General features: G+C 43.3%; 1 protein-coding gene and 1 long non-coding RNA gene across 3 annotated transcripts in view; both read right to left on the bottom strand.

The window, feature by feature from the left end:
* Positions 1 to 6,199, bottom strand: part of FAF1 (Fas associated factor 1) — a 559,433-nt gene extending 553,234 nt beyond the window's left edge. The window contains exon 1 of the mRNA XM_033916532.1: positions 5,957 to 6,199. Coding sequence (XP_033772423.1) covers positions 5,957 to 6,001 — 45 coding nt within the window. The 5' untranslated portion in view covers positions 6,002 to 6,199. The remainder of the gene's footprint in view (positions 1 to 5,956) is intronic.
* A 3,707-nt stretch (positions 6,200 to 9,906) lies between these two features.
* LOC117346037 overlaps positions 9,907 to 18,135 on the bottom strand; it is a 61,582-nt gene continuing 53,353 nt past the window's right edge. For both annotated transcript variants that reach the window (XR_004536540.1, XR_004536541.1), the window contains 2 exons: positions 11,603 to 12,077; positions 9,907 to 10,407 (listed from right to left, as the gene is read on the bottom strand). This is a non-coding gene — a long non-coding RNA (uncharacterized LOC117346037). The remainder of the gene's footprint in view (positions 10,408 to 11,602; positions 12,078 to 18,135) is intronic.

Raw genomic sequence — 18,135 nt, 5'->3', positions numbered from 1 at the left:
CCTTATGGCACCTGTATTGATGTTGTTTGTGCTCATTCCAGTTTTGTCCATTCTTGACCTTCTGCATTCCTTAAACAAAGTTTTCTTGTCTCTGATCACTTCCTTCACCTCTACAGTGAGCCAGTGAGATTAAATGGTATGATCCCCATCACAACCTTCTTGCAAAAAACAAAAAAAAACCCAAACAAAACTTGTATTTCTTAGCATTAAATTTTAGCTGACAAATTTCAGAGCATTCTTCAAGCTTCACTAGGTCTTTCTTCATGTTATTCACACCATCTAGGATGTCTATTCTACTGCAGAATTTGGTATCATCCGCAAAGAGACAAATCTTACCTGACATATTAAAAAGAACAAAGTAATAAATGTTAGCTGCTTCCCTAACCCCCTCTTCTACTAAACCCCACTAGCGGTTTTAGTGCGGGGAGCCACGCTGAATGGCCTGCGCTGCTCCCGATGCTCATAGGAACTCAATGAGCGTTAGGAGCAGTGCAACTCCCTGCGCTAAAACTGCTAGCACGGTTTAGTAAAAGAGGCCCTAAATCAAGCACACAATCAGCTTGAGAGTGAGTGTTTTAACTGTTAGCATCCTTCAAAGCATTGTCATGTAGAATTATGGCATTATGCAATAATTCTGGACATTTCTCCCGTACTGCACAACACAGTTGGTACTGCAAAAATGGCTTGTAATACTACACATTCACAGTGTGTCCATCATGAAGGGTGTTAAAACAGTTTGTTCTTGTTGTACACTGTAGATATGCCATAATAAAACAATTTCAGATGTCATGTTTTTTGCTTCTCCCCTACCAAAGACCACTGCACTCATCTCTCACCTGGTGACATTAAGAAGTACATGTCACACACTTTCAAATGTATATAATAGATTTCCAGTGTTGGTGAATTTTTGAGATATAAAATGATTGCCATGACTTAAGAATGTATATATATCACAAACATACATTCATAAGTCATGGCAACCATTTTTATCTCAAAAATTCACCAACACTGGAAATCTATTATATACATTTGAAAGTGTGTGACAAGTACTTCTTAATGTCACCAGGTGAGAGATGAGTGCAGTGGTCTTTGGTAGGGGAGAAACAAAAAACATGACATCTGAAATTGTTTTATTATGGCATATCTACAGTGTACAACATGAACAACAAAAGTACAAGAACACTCAAATACAGTGTAGTTAGTTACTAATGATTTTGTACATTACAAATGTTCAAGGTAAAATAACATTATTCAAAACTCTACAACAATGTGTCAAAATTTTACAGCCACTCTGAACACTCAGGGGCAAATTCTATAAAGGATGCCTAAAAGTTAGGCATCCGGCAGTACAGCACTCAGCGCAATTCTATTAATCATAGTTGCACAATAGAGAATCGTGCTCAGCAGCGTCCAGCAAATTTAAGCGCGTCTATATATTTAGGCATCGCACAGACGTCCTGACAATTTCTATGATGTTATCGCATTTTTACGTTATGACATCATTAGAACTGCGATTTTATGCTGGTTTTTACTTTAAAATTGTATACAGTTAAAAGGCAGCCCAATTTTACAGAGGGGGAACTGCAGGCCACTGTCCAGGCTCTTCCTCCCCATGAAGCACCACTATTATATTTTATTTATCTTTTAAATTATTTCTTTTTTTTTTTTTTTAATTCTTTATTTATCGTTTTAAAATTCTTAACAAAATCAAAACATTTTGTACAGAAAGATTGTTAGATCAAACACAAAATTATAAGAAAATCATTTACATGATGTAAAAAGAAAAAGTTCTAGTCGGACAATCTCAAGTCCTCTATAGTATGATCCAAGATTGTTTATGAGTGAACTTTAGGAAATCAATTTATAATTCTATACAAAGAAAACAGTATCGCGTGCCTGGCTTGAGGAATTATTCTAATATCAAATCCAATTAGTTTTACTATTATGTTGTTGTTCCTTCTTTTTCCAGACGTTTCAGTGTCAGAAAGGCTGTAAGTTGAGATGGTTCAAAAAACACATACTTATTATCTCGATACCTTATTATACATTTACATGGGAAATGTAAAAAGAAAATACCACACAGCTGTGTAACTCCTGCTTTCGTCAAAAGAAACTGCCGCCTACGATTCTGAGTTTCTCTACTAACATCTGGAAACATTTGAATTTTCAAACCCAAAAATTCTTTATTCTTGTTTCTAAAGAACATTTTCAAAATCCAATCCTTATCCGGCAACAACGCCACAGATAGTAAGAGAGTTGCTGGTTTAACCAAATCTATATCTGATGTTTCCAGGATTGCTGTCAAATCTTGTTGAAGGTCTTGTATTTCCTGTTTCTTATCCTCCGAGTGTTGATCCCCTTCTTTAATAGGCAAATAATATACTCGAGTGAGAGGAGGCAATGATTCCCCAGGAATATTAAGTATCTCCATAAAGTACCTTTTTATCATCTGTCTCGGGTTTATAGATATGATTTTAGGAAAATTCAACAGTCGTAGGTTACTAGTCCGATAGTTATTTTCCATAGTTTCCAATTTTCTTCTAATAATTTGATTATCTTTTATTATTGTGGATTGAACTTGTTTGATCGTTTTCACTTCATTTTCAATTTCTCCCACTTTTTCTTTAACATTTGAAATTTCCTGTTTATTTTCCTCTATTGTCTGTTTTAGAATTTTTGTATTCTTTTCACCTTCTTTAATTTGTTTAGTTAGTGAGTCTCCCAGTTTGGAAACTAAGTCCCAAATTGAATCAAGAGTCACTTCAGCTGGTTTTTCATATTTAAAGAAAGTCTCATGTAAAGTTTGAGAAAGCTCACCTTGACTGCCTTCTGTCTGTTGGTCTGGATTTTCTCCTCCTTCTACTCTATCCGCTGGAAGTATCTCGGGGCTTAACAAAGCCATAGAGACTTCACCTTGCTGGCTCCCCGGTGTTACAGCCTCAGGGTCAGAGAGTGCTGCAGCTTCTAGCCCACTCCTTTCCCATGGGGAATTCGCACTCAGCGGTGGGGGAGGTGGATTCCTTTGGTCGGGGCTTAGCGTGGTATCCAGCCCCAGGACTTCCGGTCCGGCGTCACTCCACGCCGCAGAGTCCAGCGGGCGATTCCCCGACACCACTGACTCCCTCTGGATACGCTGAAGAAAATGCTCAATCGAAGCAAGAGGGGAGTGTTCAAGACGCCGTGAGGCAGCAGCGGCGCTCTTCCCCCGTCTCTTCGGCATTGCGACCGACGAAAATCTAGTCGCTGCTGTAATAAAAAGCGGATATACCCTCAGCGTCTCACCAGACACCGGTACGAATCGCCATCTTGGATCCTTTTAAATTATTTCTATACCACTTAAATCCCAAGTGATATTTACATTCGGCTTCTTTATCATATTTCTCTTCTGTCCCAGTGGGCTCAAACTCTTACCTAGTGTACCTAAGGCAATGAGGAGATTAAGTGACTTGCCCAGGGTCACAAGGAGCAGTGAGGGATTTTAACTTACAACCTCAGAGTGCTGAGGCTGTAGCCACACACTCAGGCATTAAACCACATGTCGATTCAAAAGCCAAGTTTATATCCTCTTGATTCACAAGCAGTCATTTTTCTAGGATAAATGTCAAACATGTACCTTCAACACTTGTCCAGTTCCGCTGCTGTTTTCAAAAAAAAAAAAAACACAACAAAAACCACTCCTTTGGCCTCTGGGTTCCTCAATCAAAGCACATAAAAAAAAATATATATATATATATATATATATATATATATATACTGTATATTTCATATTAAACCTTCTGTTTTTGGGTATAAAGAGGACTCCTCTTTGATAATGGAAAAAGATGTTTAATAATGCATTACTCAATCAAAGCATATGAAAAATATACTAAACCTCATTCACAAAGTTTAAGAAAATAAGAAGAGAACCCCTTCTAATAGTGGAGGTGGCTCAGAGCAAGTGGACATGTTTGATGCACAATCTTGACATCATTGTGACAACATCAATATGCACCTAGATGGCAGATTGTCAGAAAAAAATAATGAATATGTGCTGGGGACCTGACCACACTAGGGATTTTAATCCACCACCTTGGGAAGATGGAAGAAGTGCTTTTAACCAATGAGCCACAGAAGCTTCCTTTTAGGCAGGGGTTCCTGCCATGCGAGATGATACCTTAGGAGATCATAGCCATCTCAGGGTAAAAATAGGTTTCCCTCTGGACCCCGGTAACAACAGTGTGCAAATGTAAATGGCAAAGTCCTCTTGATACCTGTCCACAACCCATACTCTCTTATGAGACCAAAAAGAAGTTGTTAAGGTACTTTGAGGGGGGGTGGATTTGAACCCATGACCTATAGTAGATCGAAGAAGTACTTTTAACCACTGAGCCACAGGAGTTTCCCTTTTAAGCTGGGGTTCCTATTATTTTTTAGTGACATTCTGCTATCTAGGTGCATATTGATGATGTCACAATGATGTCAATATTGTGCATCGGACATGTCCACTTGCTCTGAACCACAGCCATTGAGAGTAGGGTTTTTCTTCTTTTTTTCTTAATCTTTGGGAATAAGGTTTAGTATGCAATATATTTTTTCATGTGCTTTGCTTGAGTAATGCATTATTAAATATCTTTTTACTTTAATATCAAACTGGAGTATTCTTTATCCAAAAAAACCCATATTATTATATCTGGACACCTCCAGCATGCCTAACCCACGCCTAGCTAGCACCCAATTCACACCCAAAAGTAGACCTGGTTTTGCAACGCCTACATTTTAGGCAAAAATATAGACGCATTAGGACACTGAGCGCTATGCAATTCTGTAAATGGATGTCCATATTAAAACCACACCCATCACATTAGGCGCAACTTTTTCCGATGGGCATCTATGAAATTCTGGACGCCTATTCTGTGAATTGTACACAGCCTTTGGATGTTTAACTTTCAATTATTGCTTGTGCTTATTATTCAATCTATTTGGACATCCACATTGTGGACACTTAACTTTAGTTATCATTTATAGAATTTGTTCCTCAGTGTCCACCCGCACTTTGGGAAGTTAATTGTCTTGTTTCGCAGTTCCTTTGGTAAGCTGTCCCAGATCATTTGCAGCACTTTCTTGAATTCAGCAACTATTTGCAGATTTGAATGGAGCTTTTGATATGCCTCCAGCATTTTTCCCCCAGACAAAAGTCTACATCGTTGTATGCCGTTAACTGCAAGCTGGTACCCTGAAGTTTTATTTTTTTCCAAATAGTTTTACAGTGTAATTGTTTTTGAACACACAAAAATCATTGAGTGGTCATGCTAAAAAGTCTGATGTTTTCATATCACTCAGCACATAAACAGTAAGAACAAATAAAGATACAAAATTTCACATTGCTCTTTATTTTGCCTCACCCCTTACAGAAGAAGCATTAACCACTGAAAGAAACCCCTTACATTCTGAGCAGTGTTTACAGAAAGTTGCTTTGTAATCTCTGGCCTTCATGCAGAATAAGGAAAGCAGACAATACGCGGAAGGAGGGGGGGGAGGGTAAGTGCTGTGTCATTTGCCAAGAACTTGTTTACACTTTGCGCAAACCAACCAGGAAAAGAAACATGATCGAAAGGCACGAAAACCGGACACGATCCCTCCCACCCCCCCATTTCACAGCCTGTTAGACGAAAAATGAGTTGTAAAAAGGCTCTATAGTGCTCCGATTCTAGATCTCCCCAGGGATAAAAGTCTTCCCAGCAGCTCTGAGGAAGAGAGTCAGTCCAAGCACTGAAGAGCGGTGCAAACCACTGAAGGCAGCCCCCACCGCAGTGACTGTTCTGTCTAAATAATCATTTTCTTTAAAATAGTAACAATAGCTTTCCCTGGCTTTGTCAGCCCCAGTCGGGTGCCGGCGACCAGGGGCAGGCCGTGACAGGGCAATAGAAAGGCAAAGCTGCACACGGGGGTTCCCCAGGCGCCCCAATTCAGGACGTACCTGAAAATCGGCCAGAATCATCTCCCGATCCATGTTGGACGCCATCGCGGTTCTCTCTGCTGCGGGTAAGAGGCGTGCACCTGGAGACGGAAGCGGAGGCAGCAGCTGGAGGGGAAGGGGGGGGGAACAGCCTCAGACGCACTCGCTCTTTCCTTTCCGCAGCTGACCGCTGGCGCGCACTTTCTCCGTCAGCGGGGCCGTAAAGCGCTGCTTTACGGCTGTCGCATCAGGTGACGGTCTCCTGTCAGGGCGGCTGCGACTTCCGCTTCCGATACCGTCCTTCGGAGGTGGAGGGGGGCGTGGCCAAGGTCTTTTCCCGCTTGTACCGAGGGTGTCTGCGAGGGAGGGGAGGTCATCGGGGTTTCTAAAGCTTGAAGGGTTTTTCCACTTTCAGCGCGTGAGGTTTCGGCTGACGGCGTCGCGGGGCTCGCGCGCGGAAGAAGGGCTGTTTTGCGCCTCTTTTTGGAACTATGCTTTTTCGTTGAGTCTTGCGCTTTTGTCTTCCCATGGCGGACCAAAGCAGCGGCGATCGTTGGGGGGGGGGGGGGGGGGGGGGGCAGCAGCCTGGAGTGCCGTATATACGGTAATGCAAGGGACGTCCCAAAACGAAGAGCGTCACTAGTTGAGACGGCGAGCAGTTTCTTCATATCGCTTTCAGAAGCTTTTCCAAGGAGGCCTGGCACAAGTGACCACTTGGAACAAAGACACAAACTTCGTTTGGACAGAGCGAAATTCAGCTCACTTAATACAACTTGAATATTTTTCCTTGTCCTTTTATACTTCGCTTCAGTAGAAGTAGCCACAAAGTAGGTTAAACAAAGGTCAGTTGGCTTGGCCTGTCCCTACATTGTTAAAAGCTAAGGTGTAATTGACCCTATGAGCTTGACTTGCCTGCTGTATAATAAACTTGTGCGCAAGAACGTCGGCTGTTGTCCCAGAATATCATTCAGATTTCTGTCTAAATGCCTTAACAGGAATTAGTAGGACGTTCCTAATCTCAACCATGTTCTCACTAGTGCCCACTCTAAAGTTGGAGCAATTACTGATGAACCATGCACACAGCATGTGTTCTTATTGAGCTAAGTTATTCAAACTATTTAACTTATTTATAAGCTGTATAATAGTAAATGAAAAACTTCACTAAAAAAATATACTACGCAGGGATGAATGAGGAGATGACAAGCCTAGAGTGCTACACTTGTAGGTCATATCTGATATCCCGTTGCGACATATTATGAGAAACCTTTTTACACTTCTGGAATTGACTACCTACTATTGCTGTGTTTGGCCACCTTAAGATCATCACATACAATTACACCCAAGTCCTGCTCTTCTGTCGTGCAAATAAGTTCTTCACCCCCTAAACTGTACTATTCCTTTGAGTTTTTGCAGCCCAAATGCATGACCTTCCATTTCTTAGCATTAAATTTTAGCTGCCAAATTTCAGACCGAACTTCGCCAGGCATAGCCACAGACCCTTAAGCCTTGCATTGAAGAATGCTGGTGTAGAAGGACTGCGTTTGAGATAGATACTAAAGGATGACATGGGATGGTTTCCCGCAGTTATCCACAGGGACAGGGATGAATTCTGTCACCATGTCATTCTCTACTGCAAACCTCTAGAGCAAGCTTTCCTGATGGACTTCAACATCAAGACAATGTTTTTGGTAGTGGTTACCTCTGCCTGATGGAGTGTCGGACTTTCAGGCAGTGATTGTCTGGCCCGGAACTTCCTCTCCAATGTCAGAGTTGACATTGGATAAGGAAGGTTGGTCGGCCCGGCTCTTCAGCGTCCTCTTTACAGGGTCAGGAAGCAGTAGAACGGAAGGCAATGCGAGTATCAAGGAGCCTGGGATGGGTTCCGCGATCGACTCGTGTTGCCTTCGCCATCTACTGGTCGATTGCGATCGACCTTTTGGGCACCCCTGATATAGAACAATTGAATAAACAAATATGAGTTCTAAAGTTTGACAAACTGAAACACATACACTGTGATGAAAACTAATATAATATCAATAAATTTAGTGAGAAGACCTCAGTGTGGATTGATAAGTCAGACAAACGTGAATAACGTTTAATACTTCAACCCGTGTACGAGCCACAGCTCAGTACACCACACCATCATAGTCTTCATGTGTGCAATTAAAGTAATTAGTGCAAACAGTAATTCACTAAAAAAGTGTAAATTTCACAGTAATACGCAAACACAGTTTTAAAAACATAGAACTGCACAGCCTTAGCAAAAAATTAAATTTGAAAAGGAACTTAGAGACTCAATAGGAGTCTTCATAATTGAAGATTCCCAGCATCTTTCCCTCCTCTCCCCTGCAGGCATTCCAGCGTCTCTCAACTCTACTCTTGTCCCCACTTCTCCATACCTTTTCAATCCTTCACTGGTTTTGAGCAGCGATTCATGCCCACTGCTCCCACCAGCCTGTTTCCACATAGGCGGGACCTGGTCAGAGGAAAGGCTCTGAACTGATGTATGCAGTGGGTATGAGTCGCTACTCACTGCCGGCAAAACAGTGAAGAGTTGAAAAATTATGGAGGGGAAGCTGACAAGGGTTGGAGTTGAGAAATAATTGGTTGCAATGGGGGAGGGGAGTAGGAGATAGTAGGAGGGTTTCTCGTGCCCACTCACTTTAGGGTCAGGCTATGCCCCTGGTTGGTGCTACAACTCAAGTTTTAAACATCATTTTTTGTTTCCTTTGCATTTCAAAACAAAAAACAACTAAACACCTTGAAAGAAAAAATTTACTTAAGTAGTAATTTACTAATGCAATCTGCTCCAGGGCCAGGATTTGGGGTCAAATTTCTATAAACAGCATCCCAATTGTAGGCAGCAGCAGGCGTCTGACCAGCCAATCAGGACACATGTTAAAAAAAAAAATAACCCCAAGGCAGGCCACCTACACTGTAGGCGTCTCTCACGGTTGCAGGGAGATGCATCAGGCCACTTAAGCTCACCCAAGAGTGGGCATGGTTTCATCCAGAAATGGCCTTAGGCGCGCTTAAGTGGCCCTAAGCGTCTTCCTAGGGCTGTGATAAATGCCTGAAATGTAAGCCAGCAAAATGCTGGTCTACATTTCAAATATGACTCCAAAATGGCAGGCCTTCCCAGTGCATTTTGAGATGCACCAGGGAGGGAGGCCTAAGGTCCCTTCCATAGGAAAGGCCTTAGACACCTGGGCCAACCAGAGTCTTAGGTCACTCCCACTGCATCCCAGGATGCACTGGGAAGAAGGCCTAAGACTCTGTTGGCCCAGGACTAGGGCCCCTCCTATGGGATGGCCCTTTGGCATCTGGGCCAATCAGAGCCTTAGGCCCCTCTACGCTGCATCACAATACACCGGGAAGGCTCACCAGTTTGGAGTAGTGGGCCTACCGGTGTATTCATCTCTCCAGCTGGACTTTCATCTTAAAAGGTGTGGGGTGGGGTTAGAGGGTCTACTAGTTAGGTGTGCCAAGGGGTCTAAGGGTTGGGGGGAAGCTCCAGGAAATGATGGCAGGAGGAAGTGGGCATCCCTCCTGCTGAGAGATTTGTTGGGAGATTCAGGGGTTGCAGTGGGAGTGGGCATCCCTCCTGCTGGCCGACTTTGCAGTTAGGGGGTGGGGGGTACAGTTTCCCTGCCATGGCCGCTCAGCTGATTGCAGCAGGGAGATTTCCTTGCCACAATCCACTGATGGCAAGAAATCAGGCGCGATTCTCTAACCAGTGTCTGGCATGGGTTCCGGTTAGAGAATCTGGGTGGTTAGGCGGGGTTAGGTGTCTGTTCATTAGGGCAGACACGATTCTCAGCCGCTTAGGCAGCTCCTGAGATTGGCTTCCTATACAGAATTTCCCCATTTGTTCCTATTGGACACTGTTAGTATATTACTCCCTTAATCTCTACTTCTAAATACTTCACAGTTGTATTAGGAAGACTATAGAAAATCCTTGGACAAAAATAAAGGGTACAATTACATCTGCATTTATTAAACTGCATATATACTTATTGGAGCAAGCTTGTTAGAATTTAGAAAAAAAATCTCAACTGAGAGGATTTAAAGAATATACTGTACACTTATTACCAAGAATTACAATGATGCATTCAGAAGGAAATCATACAATAAAGGTTGTGCCTAGGGTCAAAGCCTTCTGGCACTTAGACAAAAACTGTTTCTGTGCTCCACATTTTCCAGACCGAGAGCAATGCCTGTGTATTCTGCAAATACAGGCGTAACATGGCATCCTGGACGTGGGGGGGAAAAAACAAAAGAGACCTGTTGGATTTCTTCTTCTATAGAGCTTTCATAAAGCCATTTAAGTCTAGGCATCAGCAGAAACATCCACAGGAGTGCCATTACTCCCCATCCTCTCTCCTCCTCACCTTTCTTCAGTAGAGGGAGTTGAAAGATTTTAATTAGAATATTCCATATTCAAGGATGTTAAGGTGTATCTTAAAAAGTTTCTGTGGTAAAATAAAAAAAACAATAAAGTTTAAAATATGAATATTTAAATTTAGCAGAACTTTCTTTCTCCATTCTACGATTGACAATATTTTGCTTTCGTATAAGACTCAGCAGGATGAAGTTTAAGGCATTTAAAACTTGGAAAGAAAAACACTAGTTTTCTGATTATGCACTCCAGAATGAATGTCGACAATAGAAAAAGTTAAGAAATTATTTCTTTCTAGGAACCATAGCATTCCAAATATTCTCTAAGATTTAAGTTGAAAGTGTTAGCGTTGTGATCTGGAGTGGACATTAGTCTCAAAATAGCTGTACGGTAGAATCCAGATTATCTGGTACTCAAGCAACCTGAACTCTCACCTAACCAGCAAAAAAAATAATCATCCTCCAGCCCCCGAAGCAGCAGCAGCTGCCACGGTCCTGACCGGACAACCCCCCTCTGACCCTTACTACAGTCCCTGAAGCGGCAGCAGTCTTGACACGTCAACTCCACCTCCCTCCCTTCACACAAAGCAGTGGTGGTGGTGGTCCTGACCGTCCAACACCCCTCCAGCCCCAAAGTTGCAGGCACAGTGATCCTGTCCTACCAACCCCCCTCCCTCCCTCATGTGAAGTGGTGGTGGCAGTGGTCCTGACCTGCCAACCTTCCTCCCTCCCCGAAGCTGTAGCTGCAGTGGTCCTGCCTTGCCAACCCCCCTCCCTCCCTCCCTCACTTACTCAAAGTAGCAGCTAGTTAGCAGAGACAGTGCTGTAAATAAGCTGTGCATGGCCAGCCTTAGCAGGACCTTTCCTCCATTGCGTCACTTCTGATGTGGAAGAGGAAAGCCATGCCATGGCTGGACATGAGCAGTCTGTTTACAGTGCTGCCTCTGCTGCTTCAGGTAAATGAGGGAGGGAGAGGGGTTGGCAAGTCAGGACTGCTTTGGGTAAGTGACGGGGCCAGAGGCCAGACCTGGGGGGGGGGGGGTGCACCAAAAGTGTAAGTGTGGGGAGGGTCCAGCAGGGTAAAGGGGAGGGGAGATGGATGGATGTTGGACCCATAAGGTAGAGAAAGTGACTTAAACCAGAAGGGAGGAAAAAATGCCGGACCTACAAATGGGATGGGGGATGACAGAGAGACAACCAGAAACTACAGTTAACCAGCATCTACCAATCCCCATGGGTGCTAGATAGCTGAGGGTTTACTATATTTACCTCTGAGATAGTGTTTTAGCACTCCATAGAACACTGACACAGAACAGCTGCCATGTACAACATGGCAAAACAACTGGCAGTCTCTAGCCCATCATCTCTGTTGGAGCTACTGCATGGCAGCTTCTCCTTGTCAGCATCATTTTTCCTAGAACTAGTGTCTGATCATCCTCAGACAGGGCATCCTGGTCTTTTCCTCAAGCACCCAGATTCACAGGCCATGCCAGAAATGCCAGCTTCAGCTAAAGGAACAGGCATTGCACATCCACTGAGGTGAAATGAAACCTTGGCATCCAAACAATCACCTACTCCAGTATTAATAGCATCAGACCCTCCAGTGGCAAAGGAGGTAAAATAGATATAGGGGTGTCCAATAGGAGCACAAGATTTGAATCGGGCGCCATTTCCATTATGTTGTTTATGCAGGACTGAAAATTCACAGCTGGCAGGTAGACATTGCGATTAGCAGCATGGATCGCTACATGAATAAACAACACGTTATTAATGTGTGAAAAGCTTTGCTGAAACAGTTCACAAATTGCAGGTAATTTTCAATCAACAAAATGCACCAAATCAGTCTATAGTTAAAAGATTGACCAACATATTCAAGCAAACTGGTTCGGTTGTGGATGTGAAAACAGGAGGGCATCCTTGCACCAGCCAGTCTATTGCAAACATTACCACAATGAGTGAAAGTGTTGCTGAGAACCCAGGAACCTCGATTCGCCATTGTACACAGCTATTGGACATTTGGAGATGCACCATGCAGCGAACTTTCATGAAAGATCTGCATGTTTACAAGGTTCAACTGACCCAAACACTGCAGTAAACGAACTACCCACAGCACCGTGTATTTGTCAATTGGGTGTTTGTCAGATGAAGGAGGTGGTTTGATGCATCATTGTAGGTATTGAGACACAATTATGCAAAAAAGTAATTGAAAATTTAATTTAAAAAAGCAAGAGAGTGCCAACAGAGTGGGGGGGGGGGGCCTTCAGATATTGTGTTCCACACTTAATTGCAATGTGCATACTTTATACTAAAATAAAATTATCAGCACTTTTAAAATAAATTATGCCTTTTATTAAAAAAAATTAAATCTTGTTCTCTTATTCCATAAAGATTTTTGCTGGAGTTGTACTTAAGAGGACCACTATGGTGGAACCTTTATGCTTCCCTATCCCCCCTTTTCAAAACCACAATAGCGGTTTTTTGCACCGGTCGGCATACTGAATGCTCTGCACTGCGTCAGGAGCAGTGCATTCAGCACGCCAGCGTGCACTAAAAACCGCTATCAATTTTTGCAAAAGGGAAGGTATATTTGGCAAATTTGGGAAATTAATTAATTAATAACTAACTAGCAAAGCAGGCAAGTCAGGCACACATATCTAAATAACAGAATCCATCTTGAAGTCTTTTGTACAAATACAGTGGTACCTCGGTTTACGAGTGCACCGGTTTGCGAGTGTTTTGCAAGACGAGCAAAACATTCGCAAATTTGGTGCCTCGTAAACCGAGCTTGCCTCGCTGTACGAGCGCCCCCCGCCGCCATCGGGCAACCCCCCCCCCCCGCCACCACCTGAGATCCCCCAACCCACCCGAACCCTCTTCTTACTTCCAATGTAGCCAGCACCAGCATGTAGCCGGTACCAGCACCCCCCCTCGCCGCCATCGCCGGTACCAGCATGTTCTCTGCCCAAAAATCTGCTTCCTGTGCCGGGCCTTGAGCATGTGCGCATGCTCAAGGCCTGAGAGTTCATGTTCAACGTGAACTCTCAGGCCTTGAGCATGCGCGCATGCTCAAGGCTCGGCACAGGAAGCAGATTTTCGGGCACAGGACATGCTGATACCGGCGATGGCGGCGAGGGGGGGTGCCGGATCGCGAGGGGTAGGGTGCCCGTTCTCGTGGGGGGGGAGCAGCGCTGCTGGCCTCGGGGGGGAAGGTTTGGGGTTGGAACATATCAAAGCAAGTTTCCTTTACTTCCTATGGGGAAACTTGCTTTTATATATGAGCATTTTGGATTACGAGCATGCTCCTGGAATGGATTATGCTCGTAATCCAAGGTACCACTGTATTTATGAAGTGTTGTGATTTTCCATCTTATAAGAAATAATACTACTAATGAGCTTCAGGACAATATAATCAAAATGCATTTCAGTAAATGAATGCAAGGCCAAGCACCTTCAGTGCTTCTCAGGGTCAGGAGAATTTGCCCTTGGATTGGCAATCATTCTCCATTGATGGGCCAAAGTACATCACCTCCATGGTGCACCATCACTCTGTTGGACAGAAGAATCCACAGCAGTCACTCAGGAGACATTTGTCTTTAGGGTTTTTAGTCTACAAAATGTCTTTACCAGCTAATATACTATAAGGCATGAAATATATCATGATATTCATTCTATGATTCTTCTCATGCTGTAAAAAAAGGGAATTCAAATTATAAGAACATAAGAAATGCCCTCACCGGATCAGACCAAGGTCCATCAAGTCCGGCGATCCGCTCACGCGGCGGCCCATTTAGTTCTCTATTATGAAAACCTGAAATTACCGTATCCCTCAATATGATTTGCAAGAAGGTGTATATCCAACTTGTGCTTGAAACCCCGAAGAGTAGTCTCCTCCACAACACCCTCAGGAAGAGAATTCCAAATTATGTTCTAATCTGGTGGGTTTTTACTGCTGCACAATTTTTGCACATCTCCAAATTTCAAAAGATCAAGGCCAAGGACCTGATTCAAATTTCATGCAAAAATGGTGCAAGAAACTGCAAAACACCTGCAGGTCTGTTTTCTGGCAGTTATGATATTCTTCCTCTTTTGCTCAATTATATTTAAGGGAAAAAATAGCATAGAAAAGGTTGTGTAAGCCAGACTTTTGTGTGAGAAGTTGTGGGACATTTGTGTTATAATTTCTAAATGCAAGAAATCGTTAATAGACAAAACCGCAGAAGACAAAGGTGCGCGCCGACAACTGAGCACAAGATGGAGGCGCGCGCCGAAGAAAATGAGTTTTTAGAGGCTCCGACGAGGGGTTTTGTTTGGGAGCCCCCCCACTTTACTTAATACAGATCACGGCGGCATTGTGGGTGATTTGGGGGGTTGTAACCCCCCTCATTATACTGTAAACTTAACTTTTTCCCTGTTTTTAGGGAAAAAGTGAAGTTTTCAGTAAAATGTGGGGGGTTACAACCCCCCAAATCCCCCACAACGCCCCCACAACGCGGCGCGATCTGTATAAAGTAAAGTGGGGGGGGTTCCCCCACACACACCCCCGTCGGAGCCCCTAAAAACAGTTATTTTCTTCGGCGCACGCCTCCACGCTGCGCTCAGTTGTCCCCGCGCGCCTTTGTCTTCCGCGGTTTTGACCTGACACCACAAGAAATGGGCAACTGTTTCATAGTACACTCTCCGTTTGCTTTTGTTGTCATGAAAGATTTCTGTAAATGATGTTTTCCATCCAGAATTTGAAAGAATAGTGGATCATTGAATAAAAGATAAGATGCGCTGCTTCACACACTTGTACCAGCATACTGGCTGGTCCCACACGTTAAAATCTCCTTCCAGTTAACACATGCACCATTATGAAAGACTATGGGCCCCTTTTACGAAGGTGCGCTACGGGTTTTACCGCACGCACTGGATTAGCGCATGCTAGCCAAAAATCTACCGCCTGCTCAAAAGGAGGCGGTAGCAGCTAGTGCATGCGGCATTTTAGCGCGCGCTATTCCACACGTTAAGGCCCTAGCGTATCTTTGTAAAAGGACCCCTATGTTGAGATGCTGATCTGCTGCTTCTTACTGGACCCCATGCAAGGAGCTTTTAAATGAATACATGTCAAGCCTAAATGCATCATATACAGTTAGCCTCCTGGAAAAGGAATTTTTAAAAGCTGGTATATTTTCATCTAAAAGGAGTAAAAAAAAAAAAAAATTGTATAAAAATAAATTGGTTATATGAATAAAACTAAAAACTGGCTGGCGGATAGGAAAGAGAGAATGGGGGGTAAATGGACAATAGTCGGATTGGAAAAGCGTCACGAGTGGAGTGCCACAGGGTTCCGTGCTTGGACCCGTGCTCTTCAACATATTTATAAACGACCTGGAAATTGGTACGACGAGTGAGGTGATTAAATTTGCAGACAATACAAAGTTATTCAGAGTAGTGAAGACGCAGGAGGATTGCGAAGACCTGCAAAAGGACATAAACACGCTCGAGAAATGCGCCGTGACATGGCAAATGAGGTTTAACGTGGATAAGTGTAAGGTGATGCATGTCGGTAACAAAAATCTTATACATGACTACAGGATGTCCAGTGCGGTACTTGGAGAGACCCCCCAGGAAAGAGACTTGGGAGTACTGGTCAACAAGTCAATGAAGCCATCTGCGTAATGTGCGGCAGCGGCAAAAAAGGCGAATAGAATGCTAGTAATGATTAAGGGGATCACGAACAGATCGGAGAGGGTTATCATGCCGCTGTACCAGGCCATGGTGCGCCCTCACCTGGAATACTGCGTCCAGTACTGGTTGCCATACATGAAGAAGGACACGGTACTACTCGAAAGGGTCCAGAGAAGAGCGGCTAAAATGGTTAAGGGGCTGGAGGAGTTGCCGTACAGCGAGAGATTAGAGAAACTGGGCCTCTTCTCCCTTGAAAAGAGGAGACTGAGAGGGGACTTGATCGAAACATTCAAAATACTGAAGGGAATAGACTTAGTAGATAAAGACAGGTTGTTCACCCTCTCCAAGGTAGAGAGAACGAGAGGGCACTCTCTAAAGTTAAAAAGGGATAGATTCCGTACAAACGTAAGGAAGTTCTTCTTCACCCAGAGAGTGGTAGAAATCTGGAACGCTCTTCCGGAAGCTGTTATAGGGGAAAACACCCTCCAGGGATTCAAGACAAAGGGCTCCTTTTACAAAGCCGTGATAGGGCCTTAACACACGGAATATCGTGTGCTAAATTGCCGCATGCGCTAGCTGCTACCACCTCCTTTTGAGCAGGCGGTAGATTTCCAGCTAGCGTGCGCTAATCCGGTGCATGCGTTAAAATCGCTAGCGCGGCTTTGTAAAAGGAGCCCAAAGTTAGACAAGGGACTGCTAGGCACGATGGACCACCGGTCTGACCCAGCAGCGGCAATTCTTATGTTCTTAACAAAAGAAAAAAGAAATTCTGTTTAGAAAATGCAGCCAGTACTGTTATTGCAACATTAATATACTACTCTCTAAAAATTATCTATTATTATGTTGCTAAATAAGTGTATGCTACTTTATAACAGATACTTTATATAATATACAGATGATGAAAACTTCAGCGTATCAGTGCAAATTTATTTGACTGAGCATCTGTTAGAGCAGTGATTCCCAACCCTGTCCTGGAGGAACACCAGGCCAATCGGGTTTTCAGGCTAGCCCTAATGAATATGCATGAGAGAGATTTGCATATGATGGAAGTGATAGGCATGCAAATTTGCTTCATGCATATTCATTAGGGCTAGCCTGAAAACCCAATTGGCCTGGTGTTCCTCCAGGACAGGGTTGGGAACCACTGTGTTAGAGTGATATACAATATCCAATAGATATTTAAAACAGTAATGACTTAGCCCATGAAAAAATACATAGTAGTAAATCAGAAAAATCTTAAAAAATGTATGGCATGGGAAAGAAATGGAGAACGAAATCTATGTAATAACTCAATTATAACAAAATTATATTAAAGGTTATAAAAGAAAATGATTCTGGCTGGAGTTATGATAACTATTTCATGCTAGTCATTTGTGTAATCACAGTTAGATGAACTGCAATGACTCACTGCAAACATTAACCACACAGTCCAATGGCCGGTTGTATATTGAGTTTTCATAACAAACCAACCTATAACCCCGCCTGCTTCATCGGGAGTAATAACAGAGTGAGGTGAAACATTAGCTCGCACACACTATAGAAAGAAGTAGGAACGGTGTGGGTTAAATATTAGGGACAAGTACACAGTTCACTGGCAACTGAATCAGTTTTGAAAGGCTGGGAGATTGGAAAATTGCCAGATATACTTTGACCCCCACAGCATAGTATAACTAGGCAAGAAACAGAGGCAATGCCCACTGTGAATGCTGGAGTCCTTATTCGTTCCCAAGCGTTAAATAGAAAGTTGATTTCCAGTATGCAGTCGACTTTTGAATACATATACTGTATAGAGAAAAACATGAAGGCAGATAAAGGCCAAAAGGCCCATCTGCAGCATCTATTCACTTCTACATGATGAGTGGGTGAACAGCACTGCAATTAGTCCTACCTCCATATGGGGTTTGGTGTTTAAAGGACAAATAAAGGATATTTTGTATTTATTTTGTGCAAAAAGTACAACCAAAGGAGTCACATTAAGAGAAACACTGAACCTGAAATGCACCTGTTCTCTATAACTGAAGATGGTAACTCGGCACAAATGCAGCCTCCAGCATTATGACATTAAGACAAGCACCAATGTACTGACTGATTATAACTACATACCTTTCCTCTGCCAATAAATGTGTCTTACCTCC

The sequence above is a fragment of the Geotrypetes seraphini genome, chromosome 12 (assembly GCF_902459505.1).
Source record: "Geotrypetes seraphini chromosome 12, aGeoSer1.1, whole genome shotgun sequence".
NCBI lineage: Eukaryota > Metazoa > Chordata > Amphibia > Gymnophiona > Dermophiidae > Geotrypetes > Geotrypetes seraphini.
Note: the sequence above shows the minus strand (reverse complement) of the source record. Positions and strands in the feature narration are given on the sequence as shown.